General features: G+C 41.7%; 1 protein-coding gene and 1 long non-coding RNA gene across 2 annotated transcripts in view; one reads left to right on the plus strand and one right to left on the minus strand.

The window, feature by feature from the left end:
* The window catches only part of drd2b (dopamine receptor D2b), a gene marked incomplete at its 3' end in the record, with an annotated part of 147,150 nt that extends 128,109 nt beyond the window's left edge, over positions 1 to 19,041 (plus strand). Inside the window, exons 7-8 of the mRNA XM_082170101.1 lie at positions 18,397 to 18,742; positions 18,845 to 19,041. Of these exons, the coding sequence (XP_082026227.1) occupies positions 18,397 to 18,742; positions 18,845 to 19,041 (543 nt within the window). The remainder of the gene's footprint in view (positions 1 to 18,396; positions 18,743 to 18,844) is intronic.
* On the minus strand, positions 13,869 to 15,855 carry LOC309499095. Its single transcript, XR_014206142.1, has 3 exons — positions 15,789 to 15,855; positions 15,539 to 15,688; positions 13,869 to 14,003 (listed from the first exon to the last, which is right to left on the minus strand). It is a non-coding gene; the product is annotated as an uncharacterized lncRNA (long non-coding RNA).
* Positions 19,042 to 24,566: the final 5,525 nt, after the last annotated feature.

Below are 24,566 nucleotides of genomic sequence, written 5' to 3' on the forward strand. Positions count from 1 at the left end.
GCCATCGTGTACAAATAAATCTTTGACCCATCGTCTTTTTCCTCGTCGAATTTCTGTCGCTCTACATACGTCATCTGGTATAATTGAAGTGATTGGCTATGAGCTACGTACAGGCGCATTTGATAGACATTCATAGCGCCCAATAAACGGCTCTGGGCATTCGTAAACCATGCCTCAAATACGAGAAAATGAACATGTGGTTCCCAGACCAAGTCTCAAATGAGACTTGGTCTGACGTTAGCCAGGCTAGGTTGATTCAGCTATATTACATAATATTTTTTACTTGAATAAAATCAGTTAATTGAGATGTTACCATTTTTAGGTTACCATTTTTTTCAGTGTGAAATGTCAAATACCTGGATCTACTAACCACCCGCAATGCAACGTGTGCAGTGCATTTTCAATGTCTTCAATATTTAAATTAGTATTGTCATTCTTTTTCTCGTAAACACTTCTAATTACACTGAAAACAAACTGGTGTAGGATTTACTTGGTCTATGAATTGCTAGTAAATTTGACTAATAATTACAAGTAAATGGTAACACACTGAATTACACATGAAATTTTTAAGTAGAAAGACTGAAAAGGTATTTTATTATAAAACATACTCTTATAATCTTTGTGTCTGGACACACCTCTTAATTATTGAATTCAAGCGTAACTATTAGACCCGATATAGTCCAGCTATATAATCTTGAATTTGGTTACAAGTAATTTTTGCCCAAATAACTTATGAGATGTATGCTATTCCATCATGTAAGCAAAGTCAACAATGATTACAAAGGTGTTTGGTTTCTTTTCTTTGACATGTTCTATGCATAGCCTGTGCGTTTATTCTTGAGCTATGTTTAGACGTAAAATTTTCACTGACAGCCCAAATTTTGCCTTGTTTTAGCCTAGACGTCAGGGCTGTTTTTGGATGGCTACTAGACGTCTTTTAAATGCAAAATTGCTTGCTGGGATCAAGCACCTAGCCAGCAGCTTGCATTTACAAATGTGTGAAAAAATGTGTCGTTCTGAAAAGCTCTGAATTCAAGAGTGGTACTGTGATAGGATGCCACCTTTGTAATAAGTCAGTTCATGAAATTTCATCCATGGTAGGTATTCCACGGTCAACTGTAAGTGGTATTATTGGAAAATTGATGCAATTATTGATGGAAATACATGTTGTGATGTTATTTCCATCAAGAGGTGCATACATTTTTGGTCATGATATTGCATTGACAATGCAAGAGTCAAGCACTCTGTAAAGTCTTTCCCAGCACAAAGACTTTCAATTAATGTAAGGTCTGGACTGGAGGTGCCAATTCATGTGTGAAAATTATTATTCATGCTCCCTCCCACCATTCTTTCATAATTTGAGCCTGATGAATCTTGACATTGTCATCCTGGAATATGGACATGATGTGTCTTCCTACATGATTGTTTAAGAAATGAAAAGCTCACCCCATCAATTAGGGTTAGAACGGTTGCCAAACTGTTACATGCAATTTTTAAAAATTGGAAATATTGTGACAGACAGCAAACATATGCATACAAATTAGTAGATGAGTGAAACACACACCACAATATAAACAATGTACTTATTTTACACTTGCTAATGATTTATTAGTTTCAGTCTTACAAAAAGTGCAAATTATTTTGTTTTTGTTAGTCTCCTCTGTATTTCATTACATTAAAATGCACTTTATTTCTTCCTCATTTTTTCAGAAATGAGTTTTTGGAAGTATTTCTTAAATTGTACATTAATAAATGTATATTGCGTAATGCGAGACCGTCAAACCGCCAAATCATTTCATTTAGTTTTACATCAGGAACAGTTGTGCATTACATTGAGATTTGAAGGACGCAGAGACAATCGGCAGAGAAATGTTACGGATGGTTTTATTCCATCTGCACGCACTGAAACACAAGCAGTTCTGCACGTTCACGTATTCCACCAACGAACAGAACTGTCCGTGCTTTAGTGCATGCAAAAGAATAAAGCTAACGTTATGCCGGTTTATGCAATTGCTTCCTGCAGCGTTAATGACAGATCATGTCAGGTAAAAGGGAAGCAAAACATTCTGCTGATGTCTGCTGGCTTTATTTCTTCAACAGCTTCAAGTTTAACGCACTTTCATGTTCTATCCAGTTTTGCGTTTATTTTCATGCACCACTAACTGTAGGGCTGCCCCTTAATAGTCGACTAATCGTTAGTCCACTAGAAGAGGCTTAGTCGACCAAAAAATGTATTAGCGGTTAGTCAAAGAAGAAAAAAACTTGGGGCAAAGTCACGCAGTCCGTGAGGGACAGATCACTAATGGCGGATCCTTGTGGTAATTATGGTATGTGCATAATTAATATCTACCTCAATAAGGCTTATCATTTGAAACATGTAAGTAGTAGCAACTTACATGGCTTCTGGCTTTAATGTTAACCTATATAAATGTGCGCTATTATTAGGCGTATATTCAAGTGTTTGTGCGGAGTGTGGATAGCACGCTTACTGCATAGCATGACATGTAGGCACAGGTGCAATCACTTGCATTTAACTTAAAATACTCCGTCATTTTTGGTCTTAAATCAAAAGTAGCCTAATACGTCATTCGAAACTGACAAATTTTAGTTGTGTGCACTCACAAAAACTAAAAGTTGTGTTTTTGTAAAATAAAGAAAACAATCAGAAAGCGCTTTCTACCGCTTCGGTCTCTGTGAACTTGAGCACGTCAAAATATAAACTGAAACTCAGCATGAACTTTCCTCACAGACATGAGAAATTCATCTATTGAAAGCTTGAAATTTTTAAATGAATTGATTCAAATGGAGAACAAATATTCTCAGATTATGTTATGAAATGTGCAAATAGGTGCATGCACTACAGCAGAGATGACGAGTCAGCATCGTCAACTTCATCACTGCAGCCGAAAACACAGAAAACACTAGTTTATCTATAAATTATTTAAATGTTCAGACAGTCTCCTTGCTGTTTTTTCACGACACATTCATAATCATTACATTTGCCGGTGCGCTGTGGTAAGCTTTATGCATGCGCTTCTGATTAGCCCATGTATAGGCAATTAAAGCTCATTATTATGATTTGATTAGTCGACTAATCACTTAAATGAACGACTAATAGTTGACTAGAACGATTTTTGGTCGAGTGCAGCCCTAGCTTACTGCGCCTATTTTAAGGCTTTTCTCTGCGATTCACAGTCTTTAAATCCATATAATTTGTGCTGTCATTGATGAAAAAATCTGTTTGCTTATAGTAGTACTTGTAACAGTATAGAAAGAACTCAAAGTAACCCCAGTGCACTTGTGTGGCAGCGAACCGGGTTCAAATCCAGTCTGTAGTGGTTCCTACATTCAATGTACATACTGTTCTCAATGTCTCACTGATGTTCTCCAGATAAGCGAATTACTGATATACTGGGCACCCCCAGTATAATGTCAGTAAAAGGTAAATTCTTAAGCTGTGCCATTATTTATAAATATTATTTTATTGTAGCCTATTTGAAGCACATGATAATGATGCCATTAGCACATTTCAAGTTTACTTGAAATGTCATTGCAATGTGTTTTAAAATCACTAAAAGTTTAGTTTAGTTTAGTTAGTTTGGTAAGTTTTGCGTGTGATCTACTGCTGACGCGCAAATTAAAGAACACAGACGCAGTCAAATAATTTACATAATGACCAACGCAATCTACCAAAATCAGCGCAAATCTGCACTGTTAGAAATTTCTTGTAATTTTACAGGAAATTCCTGGCTAATAGTTGCCGTAAATTTACTGTGAACAGTATACAGGACTGTTATTGTAATACTTAATACAACATCCCTACTGTAATTAATTAATTACAATAATCATGTAAATTTACTGGTATTTGCCAGGAATTTCCTGTAATTTCACAGGATAGAATACTGTAAATATTACAGCAAAATGTTATATTTACGGCAACTCAGTAGCCAGGAATTTCCTGTAATTTCACAGGACAAATCAATATACTGTAAAACATTACAAGTATAAATATTACAAGTAAAAAGCTGTCATTTTCCGTATTGGCCAATTAAAAACACAACAATGGTATATTTTCTTTTTTTATTAACAAACTGTGCAAAAATACATATTACAAAAGTATCCACTTTATCACACACAAACAAAATTTTACTTTTAAAGGGATACTCCACTTTTTTTTTGGAAATAGGCTCATTTTACAACTCCACCAGAGTTAAACAGTTGAGTTTTACCATTTTCGAATCCATTCAGCTGATCTCTGGGTCTTTAGAAGAATGTCAGAGTTTTTGGTCCCATTGACTTCCATAGTATATATTTTTTCCTACTATGGAAGTCAATGGGACCAAAAACTGTCTGGTTACTGACATTCTTCTAAAGACCCAGAGATCGGCTGAATGGATTCGAAAATGGTAAAACTCAACTGTTTAAGTCAAGTCAAGTCAAGTCAAGTTTATTTGTATAGCGCTTTTCACAATACAGATTGTATCAAAGCAGCTTCACAGTATTAAATTAAAATAATACAATAAAGTTTGTTTCAAGAGGAATTTATTGATTGATAAAATTAAATTAAATATCCCCAAAATATCCCCAACTGAGCAAGCCAAAGGCAACAGTGGCAAGGAACCGAAAAACTTCATCAAGTGACCTAATGGTGTCCTAAAACTCCATCAGGTGACCTAATGGAGAAAAAAAACCTTGGGAGAACCCAGGCTCAGTCAGGGGCCAGTTCTCCTCTGGCATTTATGAGCTAGAGGCCGGATTGTAGTTTGAACTGTAGGATTATATGAATGCCTGGCTGAAGAGATGCGACTTTAATCTAGTTTTAAACTGGGAGAGCGAGTCTGAGCAACGAACAGTATCAGGAAGACTATTCCAGAGTTTTGGAGCCAAATGTGAGAATGCTCTCCCTCCTTTGGTGGTTCTGGATATCCTAGGTATGACCAAAAGCCTTGAATTTAGTGATCTTAAAGAGCGCGATGGATTATAGGGTGATAAAAGATCCGTTAAATAGACTGGAGCTAAGCCGTTTAGGGCTTTATAAGTCAGTAGCAATACCTTATAATTAATACGGAACTTTATAGGTAACCAATGCAGTGATGATAAAATCGGTGTTATATGATCATATTTTCTTGATCTAGTAAGAACTCTAGCGGCGGCATTTTGGACTAACTGTAGCTTGTTTATTGAGGATGCAGGACAACCAGCTAGTAAAGCATTACAGTAATCCAGTCTCGAGGTCATGAATGCATGAACTAACTTTTCTGCATCAGAAACTGATAGCATATTACGTAGCTTAGCAATGTTTCTAAGGTGGAAAAAGGCTGTTTTTGTAACATATGAAATATGATTTTCAAAAGACAGGTTGCAATCGAGTATAACACCCAGGTCTTTTACTGTAGAGGATAAAGTAACAGGACATCCTATGATGTTAAAGTTGTATTGTGCGAGGTTTTGTGGGCGGTTTTTTGAACCGATAAGTATTACCTCTGTCTTGTCTGGATTTAATAAAAGAAAATGACGGGTCATCCAATCTTTTATATCTTTAACACACTCTGTCAATTTGGAAAATTTTGCGTTTTCATCCGGCCGTGATGAAATATATATTTGAGTGTCATCAGCATAACAATGGAAACTAATTCCATGTTTCCTTATAATATTTCCAAGTGGCATCATATATATTGAAAATAACAGAGGGCCTAATACAGATCCCTGCGGCACTCCATAGTTTACTGGAGTTATGATCGATTTTTCTCCATTTAAATAGACAAAATGGTAGCGGTCAGATAGGTATGATTTGAACCAGCTTAGTGCTTGTCCTTGAACACCAGTATAATTTTGTAGTCGATCTAAGAGTAATGTATGATCTATAGTATCGAACGCAGCACTAAGATCAAGTAAAACTAGTATTGAGATACAGCCTTGGTCAGAAGCTAAAAGTAAATCATTTGTGATTTTAACGAGCGCAGTTTCAGTGCTATGATGCGGTCTGAATCCAGACTGAAACTTTTCATAGATCTCATTTTGTTGCAAGAAAGAGCCCAGTTGAGCGGACACCACTTTTTCTAATATTTTAGACATAAATGGAAGATTTGAAATGGGTCTATAATTTGCTAGATTATTATGATCTAATTGTGGTTTCTTAATGAGAGGTTTTATAACTGCCAGTTTAAATGTTCTTGGAACATGACCTAAAGATAAAGACGAGTTAATAATATTGAGGAGAGGATCTTCCACTACAGGTAACACTTCTTTCAGTAGTTTAGTTGGTATAGGATCTAATAAACATGTTGTTGTTTTAGATGAAGTGATAAGTTTATTTAACTCTTTTTGTTCTATAGTTGTAAAGCACTGTAATTGTTCTTTCGGGGTGATAATTGAAGCTGAATTATAAGGCGCGATTGAAGATTGAACGTTTACAATTGTGGTTCTGATGCTTTCTATTTTCTCAGTGAAGAAGTTCATGAAATCATTACTACTGAACTGTAACGGGATATTTTGTTCGGGTGACGTCTGTTTATTTGTTAGTCTAGCCACGGTGTTAAATAAAAACCTTGGATTGTTTTGGTTGTTTTCTATTAGTTTGCGGAGGTGCTCAGCCCTGGCCGCTTTTAGGGCCTTTTTATAACGTGACATACTGTCTTTCCACGCGATTCTAAAGACCTCAAAATTAGTTTGTTTCCATTTACGCTCTAAAATACGCGTTTCTCTCTTTAAAACATGCGTAGTATTGTTATACCATGGTGCTTTATTTTTCTCTCTGACCTTTTTTAATTTAATAGGTGCAACCACATCCAATGTTCTAGAGAGAATGGTGCTCATAGTGCTAGTTAGTTCTTCTAGTTCATCTGTTTGTTTGGGTTCAGGCAGCAGCTGAGACAGATTAGATAAGCAATTTGAGAAATTATCTATGGTGGATGGGAGGATTGTTCTGCCTGGTTGATAACGCGACGCCGCATGACATATTACAGCAGTACGTAATATGCAAGTTACCATGTAGTGATCAGTGACTTCATCACTTTGTGGAATGATATCTATATCGGTTGGATCGGTTCCATGTGATATAATTAAATCGAGACGATGTGTTGGTCCGGTGACGTTTTGCTTGACCCCAAATGAATTTAATAAATCTGTAAACGCAGCTCCTAACGCATCATTTGGATTATCTACGTGTATGTTAAAATCTCCAACAATTAGTGCTTTATCGACATTGACTAATAGGTCTGAGAGAAAATCTGCAAACTCTTTTAGGAAATCAGCGTAAGGCCCTGGCGGTCTATATACGGTAGCCAAGGCTAGAGATAATAGGGATGTTTTTCTAACATCTAAGAGCGTAACATTTAGTACAAGTACTTCAAATGAAATAAACTTATAACCCGTTTTCTGGGTAACATTTAGAATATCTTTATAAATGGTTGCAACACCTCCGCCACGACCAATCAGACGGGGCTCATGCTTATAACAGTATCCAGGAGGAGTAGACTCATTAATACCGAAATAATCATTTGGTTTAACCCAGGTTTCAGTAAGGCAAAGTATATCGAAGCTATTATCTGTGACTATTTCATTTACAATAACGATGGGTTACTTAACGTAATCCCGGGTTCTTTGATAACAGAGTGAGGTGTTTCACTATGGGAATCGCTTTGGGCGTGACCAACTACGGAAGCTCCTATGCCACCACGTCTGTCTTTGACAGACAGGTCGACCTGAGATCAGGCTCCGCCCCCACCTATATTACTCAGGTCGACCCCTACGAAGTCATTATAGAGAGATTTCTTCCCGTTCCTGTGCAAGGAGGGAAGTGTTGGTGAAACACCTCACTCTGTTATCAAAGAACCCGGGATTACGTTAAGTAACCCATCGTTCTTTTTCTAACTTCGCTCGGTGTTTCACTATGGGAGATATAGACCACTCCCGGATTGCAACGTACGCTATACCTATCATATGGGACCTGACGTGCTGGCTCCTAATACTGCATGAGCTAAGGATGGCTCAGACACATTCAGTCTATAAAATCGCACAAAAGTGTGCGGCGTGGCCCAGCTTGCTGCAGCACAGATCTCCTGGACCGAAACGCCCCTAAGTAAGGCCCATGATGTAGCCATGCCCCTAGTGGAATGGGCCCTTAAGCCTGCGGGAGGTTGGGAACCTCTGCATTTATATGCTAAAGAAATAGCTTCTACAATCCAATGGGACAGTCGCTGACATGACAATGGCTTCCCTTTGTGAGGAGTAGCCCATGACACAAACAGCTGGTCATTTTTTCTGAAACCTGCTGTCCTTTCCACGTACACACGAAGCGCCCGTACAGGACACAAGGTATTCAACCCCCTATCCTCCGGAGAAGAGAACGGAGGAGGGTGAAAAGCTGCAAGATCTGTAGTTTGACATCTATACGACGCATCCACTACTTTAGGTACGAAAGCAGGGTTAGGGCGAAAGGAAACCCTTGTAAACCCTGGAGAAAACTGCAGACAAGACGGGCTGACCGACAGAGCCTGTAAGTCACTCACCCTCTTAGCTGACACCAGCGCTAACAGTAGTGCTGTCTTAAGAGAGAGAAACTTTAACCCTATAGCTTCCAACGGCTCAAAAGGGTGTTGAGAAAGGGCCTCTAAAACCGTAGACAAATCCCACAATGGGACCATCCGCCTGGCCACTGGCCTCTTACGTCGTGCCCCCTTCATAAAGCGACTTATTAAAGGGTGCTGACCTGCTGTCTTGTCACCAAAACCCACATGACAAGCAGATATAGCCGCTAAGTATACCTTTATCGTAGAAAAAGCTTTCCCTTTTTCTAACAGATCCTGGAGGAAACATAATATGTCCCTCACTGAACATTGAAAGGGGACAATATGACTCCGTCCACACCATCCTTCAAAGACTCGCCATTTATTACTATACAGTGAGCGAGTGGAAGAGGCTCTTGCACTCTGTATAGTGTGTACGACTGATGGGGGCAGACCTGCTGCACTTAAATTCCACCTCTCACGGGCCAGGCCCAGAGAGCTATCCTGTCTGGGTGAGGATGGTAGATTTCCCCCCCCGCTTGTGACAGGAGGTCCCTCCGGGGTGGGAGGGGCCACGGCTGACCTGACAGTAGTTGAACTATCTCGGCCACCCAATGTCTGGATGGCCACCGTAGAGCTATCAGTATTAGTGACAATCCCATTTCCCTCACCCTGGCCAGAGTGGGTGAAATCAGGCTCAGAGGGGGAAATGCATACAGCGGGACATTTGGCCATGGGTGGGCTAAAGCATCCACACCCAATGGTGCATTTCCGTCCGCCAGAGAGAAATACAGAGGACATTGAGCGTTTTCCTGCGAGGCGAAGAGATCTACGACCGCCTGGCCGTATTTCTGCCATATCTGCTTCACCACCTGGGGATGAAGCTTCCATTCTCCGTACAGGGGATTTCCTCTGGACAATAAATCTGCTCCCCTGTTCAATATCCCTGGAACATGGGTTGCCCTGATGGATAAAAGCCTTATGTCGCACCACACAATCAGCTCCTTTGCCAGCTGGTGCAGTTGAAGAGAGCGTGTGCCTCCCTGTCGGTTGATATAAGCAACCACTGTGGAATTGTCTGTTTTCACTAAAACATGCTGGCCCCTGATGAAGCTCAGAAAATGTTTCAGCGCTAGAAACACTGCCAACAATTCCAAGTAATTTATGTGCTTGTGAATCAGCTGTGGAGGCCACACACCGTTCACAGCTCTGCCCATCAGAGTCGCTCCCCAGCCCTTTAATGACGCGTCCGTTGTCATAGTGACTCTCGACGACACTGCCCCCAAGGGAATCCCCGATCTGAGGGTCGCGGGGCTTTTCCAATGTCTGAGCGCTCTGACGCACGCATAAGTCACTCTCACCGGTCGGTTGAGATGACGCCGAGAACACAGACGCAGATGCGCGACCCAGCGCTGAAAGTCTCTCATTATAAGTAGTCCCAGCCGTACTACAGATATCGCTGAAGCCATTAAACCCAGCATTCGTAGACACAGTCTGAACGGGACAATTTTCCCCGTCTGAAAACGGGAGAGACACTGAGTGAAGGACGCGATCCTCCTCTCTGTCAGAGTGACTCGATAGGAGAGGGAGTTTAAACTGAGTCCTAGATATTCTGTGTGCTGAGCTGGCTCTAAGCTGCTCTTTTCCATGTTTATTCTGAATCCCAAGCTGTCGAGATGCAATAACACCATGTCTGCGTCTTTGATTGCTTGCTCTTTCGACGAGGCGCATATCAGATAATCGTCTATGTACGACAGTATTCTTATCCCCTTGTTTCTCAACGGAAAAAGTGCTGCTTCCACACATTTGCTGAATACTCTTGGTGCTAGAGACAGACCAAAGGGCATTGTCTGAAATTCGTAAGCAGTGCCTCGAAATGCAAACCTGAGATACTTCCTGTGAGACGGGTAAACATCTATGTGAAAATACGCGTCTGACAGATCGATCGTCACAAACCAGTCGTTCTGGCGGATGGATCGACAAAGTGTTTTGTGTGTCAACATTTTGAATGAATATTTCCGTAGGTGCTTGTTTAACACACGGAGATCTAGAATTGGACGCAGGGATATGCTCCCCTTCTTTGGGATCACAAAGTAACGGGAATAAAAACCCTGACAGCTCACTTCCTTTGGCACCACTCTGATGGCTCGTTTGTCTAAAAGAGTGTCTATCTCGGCCGTCAGGACGCGAGCTGATTCTCCCTCGGCCACTGAGACTATCATACCATTGAATCTGGGTGGTTTCATGGCAAATTGAAGTCTGTATCCCCGTGAAATCGTGTTTACAACCCACGGATGAGCTGCGCATGCGCGCCAACTGAGTATGCGAGCCGAGAGAGGTCCCCTGTATGCTTCCCCAACGCAGGCGCGCTCTGATGACGTCATTACCGTCTCTGCGCTGACCCTTTCTGAAGGCGTGCGCGCTCCCTCCGGCGGAGAGGCTAGGGACACACATTTCAATGTTTGGATTTTTTTGCAATCTATCGCCCTCGGCTTTCTGCCTGGCTGCGATAGTGAAACATTTATTGTGTTTATTGAATTCGGGGAGCATATCGCCCTTAGCCTGTGGCCTGGATGCGATAATGCATTCTTTATTAAACATTCCCCTGAACTGATGGGAGTTTGAAAACCCCGTGTGAGTGCTTGGTGACACTGGAGAACATTTTGAACTTGATAGCTTATAGCTGGAGCCCTTACTGAACTGAGAACAACAGGGCTGGACCCCCTCCTTCTCTTTGCGGGCGGAGAGAGAAGTGCAGGGGAACATTCGCGTGTCAGGTCGCACACTTTTTCTTCCGATCCTCGGGGTGGGGCGGGCGGTTTCTCGCCGCCGCGGCCGCAAATGAATGTTTCCCCCAGGGTCCGGAGCCATCCGATCTCGGACGATGGCCAGATTGCTGTCCGCTGGGAGCTGGTCTCACACTCCTAGCCCCCGTCTGTCTCCCTCTCGCCGCAGCGGCTGCTGCAAAACCCTGCCGTGCTGGCTGAGAGGGTGGTCGCGGTGTTTGCTTGCGTGGTAAACAGAGGTTAAAAGCCTCATCCTCCTGTTTCCTGAGGGTGCTGGTTTCTCTCATTTTCTCGAGAGCTGGTCCGAAAAGGCCCTTAGTTGGGTCGAACGCAGCGTCCATCACCTCTGCTTTTTGAGCGTCGCTTAATCCAGACAGGTTCAGCCATAACGCTCTCTCACCTGAAATGGCCAAGCCCATAACCCGGCCACAGCCCTGCACCGCGCCACGAGAAGAGCGGAGAATTAGGTCGTTTACCACACATATCTCGTCCCAGAGTGCTGGGTTCGGCACTCCCGTATCTAGTTGTCGCCCCATCTCCTCCAGAATCTCTGCCTGGTACGCTGACAGTAAAGTCACCGCGTTCAGCGAGCACACTGACTGCGCCGCATACTTGTACATCCTCTGATAGACGGACGCGGTCAGACGCTCCATCTTGTTCGGCAGCGAAATTTGGGATGAGGCAGAAATAGATCGGCGATTCGGATGGAGGTGATAGGCCACTGAAGACTCTATCGCTGGGGGTCCGGCCAGCCCCAGCTCTCCCATTCCTTGGATCTCAAGCTTAGAGCATCCCTTGGTCGGGAGCTTGCTCTTAAAGGGGCTACCCCAATGGCGGGACATCTCCTTCATGCACGCCGGCACGGCAGGTAGGAGTTGTCTTGTTGTGGTTTGAGCAGGCGGTAGCCTTTTCCCGTCATAAAGGTCCCTCTCTGCTCCTTCTGAATCCTGGGCCGCGGGCCACGCTAGGCCCAGTTTTGCCGCGGCTCGCTTGCACACCTCGTGCAGGTTACCGTCCGCCTGAGAGCCAGTGTCAGTCGCGCTAGGGGGTCTAGACTGCTGGACAGGGAAGAGAGAGTTGTCTTCCTCCTCCTCGTCGTCCATGTCCAAGTCGAGGAGGTCAGAGTTAGCATCGCCCTCCGCGTCCTCGTCCCCCGGCTCCCCCTCCTCGTGTGCGAGAAGGCCATCGAACAGAGGAGGCATATCCGAGGATTCGGCTTCCATCATATCAGCCCAGCTCGTCGGGGTAGCTCGCTGATGATCGGTAGCCTTAGGTTTCGCGATGGCTCCGGCCAGACATGGGTCCTGCTGGCTAGCCACCGCCACTCTCAGCCTTCTCTCCAAAATTTTTACCGGCAATGACGCACAGTGAACGCACGTTTGTGGGTCCGCAAGCGACGTTTGAGCGTGCTTAGCGCCCATGCACACGATGCACATGGGATGGGGGTCCCTGCCCGAGACGGTTGCTCCACATGACGATGGACACGGGCGGGGTGCAGGTTCCCTGCTTTTCGACTCATTCCCTTTGGCGGGGGTAATGACTGTCGACATAACGGCTGGAGAGAGAAGGAGTGATTCAAAGACTCGTCACAACACGTTAGTCCGATCGATGGATCACAGGGTAGTTAGCCCTTTTCGCGGCTCGCCTGACGCGTAAAGCCTACGGTGGCTTGACACCACTGAAAATTCTACCGTCGTGATAACACGCGATATTCCTAAAAGAATAGCTCGCCTTGACGCGGACACTATTCGGTGTGACACTCAACACAGTCCCAATCCAATCCACTGAAGTCGCGTTCGGTAGCGTAATCCAATGACGGCCCGCCTGTTGAACAGTTAAGCGAAATCAGCGACAGGGTCGGACGTGCTGAGAGAGATTGTTGTAGTCCCTCACGGGAAGAAAGCGAGAATGACTTCGTAGGGGTCGACCTGAGTAATATAGGTGGGGGCGGAGCCTGATCTCAGGTCGACCTGTCTGTCAAAGACAGACGTGGTGGCATAGGAGCTTCCGTAGTTGGTCACGCCCAAAGCGATTCCCATAGTGAAACACCGAGCGAAGTTAGAAAAAGAACTGCCTTAGGTGTGAGTGATCTAATGTTTAGAAGACCTAGCTTTAGAAATAGTTTTTGTTTAATAATAGCAACATTTTCTGTTTTAATAACAATTAGATTTTTCCTAGATCCTGCATTAGATTTATTATTTGATCTCACTAAACGAGGAATAGACACGGTTTCTATGCAATGTTCTACACTAGTATTTATATCAGTTGAATTGGTGCAGCAGAGACTATGATTTGGACTTTTGGTTACTAGTCAATGGGTATTTAACATTTTGGAGATGTTATCTGACAGAAGATCCGCTCCGAATCTGCTTGGGTGTAAGCCATCAGCACGGAAAAGCCTAGGACGCCCCCCAGAGTTTAACTCTGGGGGAGCTGTAAAATGAGCCTATTTCCAAAAAAAGTGGAGTATCCCTTTAATGTAGAAGCTCACTTCCAGACGTCCAGGCAGCCTATCATCAGGGGGAACACGATGATATGGAACAAAGGTGTCCAGCCAGACTTGAACTGCATAGGGGATGTTGTTCATGTTACTATCCCTTCAACTCAAAGTCCAGTTTTCTTAGGAGGGTGCAAACAGGTGCGTTGAGCCTGTGTCTCTTCTCGGCTTTACTGCCCGTCTGGGAGTGGATTCCACAAAAAGCTCTGAAAACTGAGAGAGAGGAAAAAAGTTTAAGTTTTCATATCTGTTAAATAATGACAAATACTGTGTAAAAAACATAAGTAACCTACTTGCTCATAAAATAAAATGACTTTGATGTATTTATTTAACATTAACAACTTTAACCATACAATTTAATTTAATGAATGAATGAAAGTTGTAATGTTAAACTGTTGTCCGTCAGTCTCTTCTGTTTACACAAATTATGTCCTGCAGGGGAAAACCAACTCTACTATAGAACAGACACTTAACAGCAATAGGTGGGTCTCCATCCAACTTTTTAATGCACATTTTAACCATTTGAAAAAGAAATCCTGACTGGAAACGGTTAAAATTCACATAAAATATTCTAATGTGAACAAAAACTTCTATGTGGATTGACAAATTTGCATTTTTTGCAATTATATCAGGTGTTTCAAGTTGCCCTGTCAACCTTACGTTTTGATCCCACAGCTGTTCACGACTCCTAGGTGCGTGACCATTTATAATTCGCATTACAGAGTTGATTGAAATGCTCTCCAATTAGAGGGTTTTTTTGCCAAATTTTTACGAATGCGTTTAAAAGTTATGTTTTAATTGGATGGAAACCTATCTATTGACATCATTGCATAGAATATATCATAGAACCTAACAATACTGGTAATAAGGTAATAATTCATGGGACGTTACATATGAGAATGATGGATTCACTTTACAGTAAGGGGACATGAATTATCATGAATTCATGTATAAATTCATGCATGAATTATGCATTCATATCTCATGAATCATCAGGAACTAACACGAGTTCAACGTTTTCATTCATGACTTCATGGGTGAACAACACCTTAATTAAAACATTAACCAAGATGGGTAAATCATCATGAATTATGATTTATTACGCATGATCATGATGTTTTCTTTGTTCACAGTTATGCCACTGTTCATCAGTGTTTCTAAAGACCAGTCACCACTTTAGTTGAGGGGCCACACACATGAAGTCATTGATAGATAATGCTTAGTTAATGATGACTACTGTATTTGAATGTCAACAGTTCATGTCTTCTTCAAAGCCTGCAGGTAGTTGGACAGACCCCAAAATAGACCAATCACAGCTCAGAGCACACAAATTCTGTTGACATTCAAATACAGTAGTCATCATTAACTAAGCATCATCTATCAATGACTTCATGTATGTGGCCCCTCAACTAAAGTGGTGACTGGTCCTTAGAAACACTGATGAACAATGTGCTAATGGTCGCATAACTGTGAACAAAGAAAAGCATCATGATCATGCGTAATAAATCATAATTCATGATGATGTACTCATCTTAGTTAATTTTTTTATTAAGGTGTTGTTCACTCATGAAGTCATGAATGAAAAACGTTGAACTTGTGTTATTTCCTGATGATTCATGAGATATTAATGCATGAATGAATGCGTAATTCATGCATGAAATTATACATGAATTCATGATAATTAATGTACCCTTACCGTAAAGTGTTACCTCATTTTCTTTATTAGTGTGTAAACAGTTTAAACATACCTTTGTATAAAGTCCCTGAGGCGTCTTTAGGATACTGCATGTTGAACACATAGTAAGCAGCGAAGGTTTCAGCCACTCCATTCAAAAGACTGTTTTGGGCCCCATCACAACTGTTCCTTCTATGAACACTTGTTGCGATTAGTGTCTCTCCTGAAATGCATTAACACAATATGATAATAAAAGGTGAGTAAATCATGGGGTAATTTTCATTTAAAAGTGAAGTACTCTATAAAATAAGGGAAGAATATACCTTGCACAATTAAGCAAGGTGTGCTGGATAGGTCTCTCTCTCTCTGGATATCAGCAGCTGTGGCAGAAGGCTAGGGAATAAAAAACATAAACATTACCAAATGTATTACCAATTACACAAATTAAAAATCTATTATTATTTTAGTCCATATAGTCTGCCAGGCAGCCACATGTAATTTGAGACAAAAAACCCCCCAAAATGGTTAACTTAATTTTAATACTACTGATAATTTGCTGCCTTTTCTGAAGACAAAGAGAGCGTTGAAAGCTTTTCAACAGAACCCAGGCTTTTATTTTATGACGATGCTGGTTGGATTTAGTTGCACACGCGCAGTTTATTTTAGATACAGACAGTTACTGTACATGACTGTTCTTCCAACCTGGTTTGCCAAGAAGCACAAAGTAATGTTATAACATATAAGCATACCAGATGCTATATTCAGCTTATCTCACAGTTATAGCTGACTCACATAATTAAAGATACCAGCATTGTCGTTTAATTAAAGCCCATATTTCAACTAAAATTTGCTTGTGTTTGTTCAGTGACCGTAAAATCTATAAACTTCGTTTATGCTAGTGTACAAACCACGGCTTCAAGACCCCGATTACAAGACAGCAAAGCAGAAGTCCTAATAATGTTACGACAGCCTGTCCAGTAGCACGTGTAATCAATGCAATAATAACCTGAGCTAACTGATCGGGCTAACGTTAATGCTTATTTTAACAGTCTGGGCTAACGTTATTTGAGCTATCGTCATTGTGGTGGTTGTTTTCCATTAACGTTAGGCTACGTTACAAGCTCAGCTCTACTCGATTCTACTCACCATGTTTGTTTTTCCATTGAAAATAGTGCCGTGTATCTGCATGTGGTAACGTTACCATTTTCTTTATGGATTGAGTAACTTAAAGAAGACGCCGCTTCACCGCGGTCGGTTCAGGTTTATAACGTCGTTACCCGGGAGTGAGCGGGGCGAGTTGAGCTAACGTTATATCTAACATTACTCTAGCTAATGTTACTGAAATATACCAAGCGAAAAATTGTGAATATCTCGTACCTTGTAGCTGCATGTGGTAACTTTTTTCCGTATGGGTTGAGTAAGAAGACGCCACTTCACCGCGGTCAGTTCATAGTGTTGTTTTACCGGGAGTGAGCGAGTCGAGTCGGGGCGAACGTCACAGAAGCTAATGTCACTGAAATATACCAAACGAAACAATCACCACTCATATGACCGGTATTAATATATCCATAGACTTATAAAAATAGATTTCATGTTAACGTTTCATACCTGAGATGTGTTCCTTCCAAAAGCTGCTTCTTCCAAAAGTGTTTGATTCTGGTGCCGTTGGCCGCCACGGTACCGCGCAATTTCAAAATTCAAATCGCAGCAATCCCACAATGCTATGCGGTGGCTGTAAAATAATGCTTCTACAGTGTAGTTACAACAAAATTACAGGACTGTCCATAAATTTCCCATCATGCATTTGTATTTACAATAAAAACATGAATACAATATGTTGTTGTAAATTTTATTGTAAAAATTACATCAATTGCTAACAGTGTGCATTGGGTCGCAAATTAGCAGAGCTGATGCTCATCATGTGGCGCAACATGTTACATGTAATCTAACGTCTTCCTCTGGCATTCCAAAGAAATTAATACAAGTGGAACATATTTTCTCCCTTCTATCACGCGCTGTCTGTTGTCTGCGGTGTCTCCTCCTAGCAGCAACAATTGCAGCCATGTCAGAAAATGTGTTAAGACATGCTTTTTTGGGGGCATTAAATAATGGCGCAAATACCAGTAAATTGACTAGTGCAAACATTAGTAAATCGTGTTGTGTTATTCATTTAAATACTCTCCTCCCATAAATTTGTTAGTATCTGGCTCTAACAGTGTAATTGAATTGCAATTGTAATGTCACCAAAATACATTTGAAGTTTATGCTGAGTGAATTCTGCATTTCAAAACTTAAATGCAAGAGTATATTTAAAGTGTACTTAAGTATACTTGGAATAGTTTCACTTTAGCACAAACAAGTATATGTAATACAACTTTAGATGCACTTCAGCACTGCTTTTGGACAACTAAAATGCATTTAGTACAAAATTAGTTGTTCCAATTTAACAGACTTTAAGTATACCAATTTATTGTGTGCCACAAATACATTTAGATATACTAAAGTACATGAATAAATTGTGCTTAAGTATACTATTTCTTCACTAGGGAGGTAAACTCCATCTGTAAATTGTTCTCTTTCATGAACTGCATGTTTGTTACATTTGGGTTACTGTGAGTCATACATCACATCAGATGGATTATACTTGGATTACTGTGAGTCATACATCCATGTTGACAACCTGCCTGTGTTAAATAAGCATTGATTTAAATGTGAATAGTTAATGAGAGGCCATAAGGTCACCAATTACCACTGTCAGAAACTGTCAGGTTAGGGCAAATAAGCTTGAATGTCCTTTTTATTTTCACACGTAACATCATTTTCATTTATTTATCTTGTTTACTTTTTTCCTACATTGGTCTACTAGTACATGACATACTGTACAGATTCAAAGTGTCATTATACAATTAATGATAAACATATCTTCAACAGAAACTGATAAAGGAGGTCCTGCACCAGGGTTGTGATATGGGGGTGGATATTGTGGCCGGCACCAGCCCTCTAGAGAAAAAGAAACAGGCCTCCACTCTGGTCGTTGACCTATTGGCCAACCCAAGCCCCATCCATGCCTCTCCCTCCCACGATGAATGTCAGTCAAATGGAGATGAGAAAAATGGCCATGCCAAGGAGGTCCAGACCCCTAAAGAAGCCAAACCTGTTGAAACTCAGGCACTGCCCAATGGCAAAACGCGAACTACAGTGACCAAAACCATGAGCAAGAGGAAGATTTCTCAGCATAAAGAGAAGAAGGCTACTCAGATGCTGGCCATTGTTCTAGGTGAGATCACAATGCTGTCATTTTATAGAAGTATTGCTTAGCCGTAAGTCCTAGATTGAGGTCTTGTCCTCAGAATACCACAGCTTATTTTCTCTGTTGCAGGTGTTTTCATTATTTGCTGGCTGCCCTTTTTTATTACTCACATTTTGAAAACTCACTGCACGAGCTGCGTGGTGCCACTGGAAATGTACAATGCCTTCACTTGGCTGGGATATGTGAACAGCGCCGTCAACCCCATCATATATACCACTTTCAATGTGGAGTTCAGAAAGGCTTTCATAAAGATATTGCACTGCTGAGGACATTATTCATTGCACTCGAAGAGGATGAGAGATGTAAGATTTCACAAGAGGTTAGTGCCATCTTTCACTGCCATGTGAAATGACGGATATACAAAGCTACGCTTTGAAGGCAGAATGGAAAAACTCATTACAGAAAATGGAGGTTCAAATGAATGTAAAAGTAGAGTTTTATTTGTGTCTCCATTATTTATGGCAGTAGACTGAATGTGCAAGCACATGTTTATTCTCTTTGGAGTTGGAGTGTGAATGTGATTAAATATTGAGTTAAAATTTTAAGCGAATTGGAGATCGGAAATTGGATCTTGCTACAAAGACTTTTATGCAAGCAGGGACCTGAATGTCAAAATCACCATATTATATCAATTTAGAGGTGAGCAACTGGTTACAAAATGCTTACAGCTCTGTATATTCAAGTATTTATTTAGTCAATAATATTTATTTATTTTGAGAAATTGTTAATAAAGGGATAGCTATTGTAAAGTATAAATAAGGTGGAAATACCACCAGTGGTTTTATAAAGCCAGAACACAAAGATATTAAAGGTGCTCTCTGTAATGTTTTGTTTATGTTGCACTGGTCATCTTGGACGTATACTGACACCTAGGGGCCTGGAGCATAGAATCATACAATTTAAGCTAAAGGCTTCAGTTGTAGAAATGTGCTGTTGGCAGTCAGATGTAATTAATTAATTTATTGAACGAAAGTGTCTGATAACAGCCAAGATAAAGTAGTATCTGTCTCGTCATATGATCTCAACATGTCTGCCCAACATGTCCATGAGGCAACCCACACTATGTAAAATAAAACAGCTTTTAGCAGAGCTAAAATAATAATAAAAATTAAAAAAATACTCTACTTTAGCATCCATACTTTTTCAATAATTACTTCATGTATAAAACTTTAAGAAATTATAACCTTTTTTTAATTATTATTATTACTGAGTGTACCTTTAAGCAAACAGAAATGAATGCCTTTGACTTACCGACTATGAAGGACAATGTAAATAAGAATTAAATCATTTTATTGAAGCCCATGACAAAAATCATGCATGTTACATTGGTACTTCACATTAAATTGCAGCCAATGTATGTCCCTTGTATTTTTTGTGTACATCACAAGTACACAAAAATGTATCTGAGCTATATGAAGTTGTGTCTGTTTTTCTGTCTGATACTAGTATGTTCACTGAAATAGGTGTTTGATTTGACATGTGACCTTTTTTTTTTTTTTTTTTTTTTTGTGGTTGGAAAAAAATTAAGCACAAATCATTTACGAAAAAAGGACATCTCCAATGATAAAAGCTTTGTTCCATTTTAAACATGTCCAGAAAATATCCACTGCTGGATCTACACATTATCTAAAATGTTCATGTTTTGAGGGAGCTTCATGAAAACACGTCTCAGGTTACGCATGTAACCATGATTTCCTGAGAAAGGTAACGAGACACTGCGTCCTCCAGAGGACACTATGGGAAATGCTTCCAGCATGACTGGTGTCTGGCCAGAGACAGCCTATAAAGTCCTTACTGGTGTGACCATGAGTATAAAAAGGGCACCTGAGGAAGACGTCACCCACTTCTTTGTCTGAAGGAGACGTTGCGGGCATCAAAGAAGCATGGCAACGAGACACAGTGTCTCGTTTCCCTTCTCAGGGAACCATGATTACATGCGTAACCTGAGACATTCCCTTTCGAACGGGACCTCGTACTGCGTCCACTAAAGGACACTATTGGGAACAAATAACCACTCCACTATGCTGAGGGGAGTGTATGCCTTGTAACATAAGCCTCAACATTGGCCAACCTGTGGGAGTCGAAAATTCCCCATAGGATGCACCAGTTGTTTGTCAGTTACACTATTCCCTTCGGCCACTACTTAAACTACATACTCTAAATGAGGAAGATACAGTACCTTGCTCTATTCCTCGAAGGGTCAAATACGTTTGGCCCAAGGGTAAAGTTGAAAAGGTTTGGAATCATACTTAAAATGAGATTCCTTAAAGGGAATCTGGTCAGGGCGAAAGTACATTAACCCCAGCCTGTCACCTCAAGGGGACAACAATGTCACCCCTAAAACCACCAGGGAGGCTAGTTCCACTGTCTTAGCAGAAAAAGCCTATGACCTGTCTGCTTAAGCAGAAACTCTAGATTAGCACTCTCACAGAGACCCCCAATGAGAAGGGATTGCATTCCTAAAGACAATACCACTTCACACAGAATCCAGAGAGACGACAGTCCTGGAAAGTAGATTGAATCTACCAGGCCGCCGAGAGGCCTCCTCAGGATCTATACATCAAGGTGACTCGCAGAGACCCTAACAACTTGTCACTATAAGTGCACGGGGCTGTAGGGAGTGGAGTACCCTGTCTAATAGCCCTTTAAAGCGAGGGGAGTACTAGCCAGACTCTACCTTGAGGAGCCCTAACTACACTCTAAGTCAGAAGTTTATCAAAGAGGTTAATCTTTCTTTACCAAAAGAGTCAAACACCTTTACATTACTACTTGTGCAAAGCCCTGGGGTGGAGGCCACAGCAGGATGACTCAAAAATTAAAGGAGGCCTCATAACCCACACCCTAAGGCAGTAACTGAGGAGGCTTCACAAAGCCTACATCTCTATTGTTACTGTCTGCGCAAAGCTCTAGGAGTGGGGGCCTCAGCAAAATGACTCTATAAATAAAAGGAGGCCTCACAACACTCTGCACTTGAGACAGTCTCAAAAAAAGCCAACATACTAATGACACTGTTTGCTCTGCGGAGCGAAGGCCTCAGCAGAACGACTTTCTGTAATAAGAGGGGGCCTAACGATACTCAACCTTAAAGACAGTATCCTAGGAGGCTACAAAAGGGCCTACAATTTCTAGTACAACAGCCTGTATGGTTTACTGAATATGGTTCTGAGAATGCAGGCCTCAGTATAATGACTCTCTACAGCGAGTGGAGGCCTAACTACGTTCAACGAGACAGCTTCCAAGGAGGTACAAGCCTAACAACTTGGAATTGTTTTTAGGTGGAGCACTGGGGAGCGGAGGCCTCAAAAGTATCGCTCTCTATAGCAAGAGGACGCCTATCAATGCTTTAAATCAAAACGGTAGCATCATTGAATGTTCACAGAGAGCCTAACAACTTAGCACTACTGCTTAGTAGAGCTATAAGGACAGAAGCCTCAACATAACTACTCTCTAAAGCGAGAGGAGGCCTAACTATGCCCTGTGCTAAGAATAACTATCAAGGAGGCACACATAGTGTCTAACAACTTGCTACTGCTGCCCACATGGAGTTTCGAGGAGTGGAGCCCTCAACAAGACGACTCTCTAAAATGAGAGGAGGCCTAACTACCTCTATGCTGGGGACAGTCTCATCAAAGAGGCTCCCAAAGAGCCATATTTATTGAAAAGACTGTCTGTACGGAGCTCTGGAGAACAGAGGCCTCAACAGAACGACTCTCTGAGTGAAAGGAGGCCTTACTACACTCAACCCTAAAGACAGTAACTGAAGAGGGTCCCAAAGAGCCTAACACTCCAATACCACTGCTTATACAAAGCTCTTAGGCCTCAGCACAAAGATGTCTAAATGAGAGGAGGCCTGACTACACTCTGAGCCAGAAACAGTCCCATCAAAGGGGCCCAAAGAACCACTCAATTGATAATACTGCCTGTGCGGAGCTCTATCGAGCAGAGGCCTCAGCAGAATGGCTCTCTGAACGAGAGAGGGCCTAATAACTCTCAGCTTACTGTTTATATACGGAGCTCTGAGAGTGGAGGCCTAAACAAGACGACTCTCCAAACAAAAACTTAACTCCACCCTATGCCAACAATAATCTCATCAAAAAGGCTCCAAAGAGCTAAATGATGATATTGTCTGTGCGGATACTATTATCTCAGCAGAACGATTCTCTAAATGAGAGAAGGCAAAACGACACTTGGCCCTAATAGACAGTTACAGCTTCAGTACTACCGTTTATACAGAGCTTTAAGAGCGGAGGCTTCAACAAAACTACTCTCTAAACGAGAGAAAGCTTAACCACACCCTTAACCAGAACAGTACATGAATAGATCAAAAAAGGCCATTACATAAATAACACTGTCTGCTGAGACCTCAAAGAACAACTCTCTATAATGAGAGTAGACCTAACAGCTCTCAACCTAAAAAAAACAGTATTCTGACCTAGGAGGCTCTAAGAGCCTATATTAAAACACTACTCTCACAGAGCTCTAAGACCAGCAGCCTAACTCTCTCCATCAAGACAATTTCACAAAGAAGGCACCCAAAGCCATATTTATTGATAATACTGTTTGTGTGGGGCTCTGGCAAGTGGAGGCCTCAGCAAGAGGGAGGGCAAAATGTTATAACCATCAAACAGGGAAGGAGGGTAGATGCTATTTACCTATACAAGCTCCGGAGCACTGACCGTGTCTCCACTGGATCACTTCCCTGAGGTCTTACTTTTTCTTCCTCAACTCACTCGGAGGAGGAGGGGCATGGGTAGTCACATTTGCTTTCTGGCCTTGGCCCTGTCAGAAAACTGAGACAGGCCAGGTCCCCCCACTGGTTTGGGTGTGGACTCGGACCGGCTCGGAATTAAAGTCTTGTAAGCCGCTGAGCACATCTTCACCTCCTTGAATTTGTCGAACAACTCCAGAGGCGGAACCTATGCATTGAGGAGAAAGCCCTTCTCTTTCTCCCTGATGTCAGCCAGGTTCACCCACAGATGTCTCTCTCCGTGCCCACCATCGATCTACCGACTGTGGCAGCAGTTTCTTTTGTGACCCGGAGAGCGAGATCTGTGGTGCGGCAGAACTCAGCTACCGCCTCAGGAGACAGACCTTGACCCAGGTCCAATTCCTTCAACAAGTCAGCATGGTACTCTTGAAGCATCGCCATTGTGTACAAAGTGGCTCCAGCCTGATCTGCTGCCGCATATGCCCTACCAATCATGCGTGATACTGTATTAATGGGCTTGGATTGCAGGGCTGGAGCCTTCAGTGTCGATGGCTCCCCTCCGAGAGATATATCGCAAACGTCTCTTCAAGAGGGGGCATCGACACATATCCATGCTCACGCATCCCTTCGATGTTAGCATAGTTGTAAAGCGCTTCGAACTAGACATTTTCTTTATGTTATTATCTAGTTCTTCCGTCGCTTACTGTGTCACAACAAACGGTCCCTGAAAACAAAGAAGAGGATGACATGTTCCTCAGGTTCTCTTTTATATAAACTTTTGCACTGTTAATGACGTCATAGGCTGTCACTGGCCAATGCAATTGTCACGTTTAGATATGTGCTGGAAGTATTTCCCATAGAGTCCTCTAGAGGACACAGTGCACTCCCATTCAAAAATGGCCTTTTTTTCTTTTTCTTTTTTGCTTTCATATTTCACAAGTGTTAGTACATAGTGTTGTAATATTCAGGATAATGAACATAACCTATCTTGCAGGTAAAAGGGTTATTATTGCACTATAGTTAAGTTTCCTTTTTTTTTTTTTCTGGTGAGAAAGATAAGCCATTACTAGTGTCATTTATAAT

The sequence above is a fragment of the Leuciscus leuciscus genome (assembly GCF_965113295.1).
Source record: "Leuciscus leuciscus genome assembly, chromosome: 5".
In the NCBI taxonomy this organism is placed as follows: domain Eukaryota; kingdom Metazoa; phylum Chordata; class Actinopteri; order Cypriniformes; family Leuciscidae; genus Leuciscus; species Leuciscus leuciscus.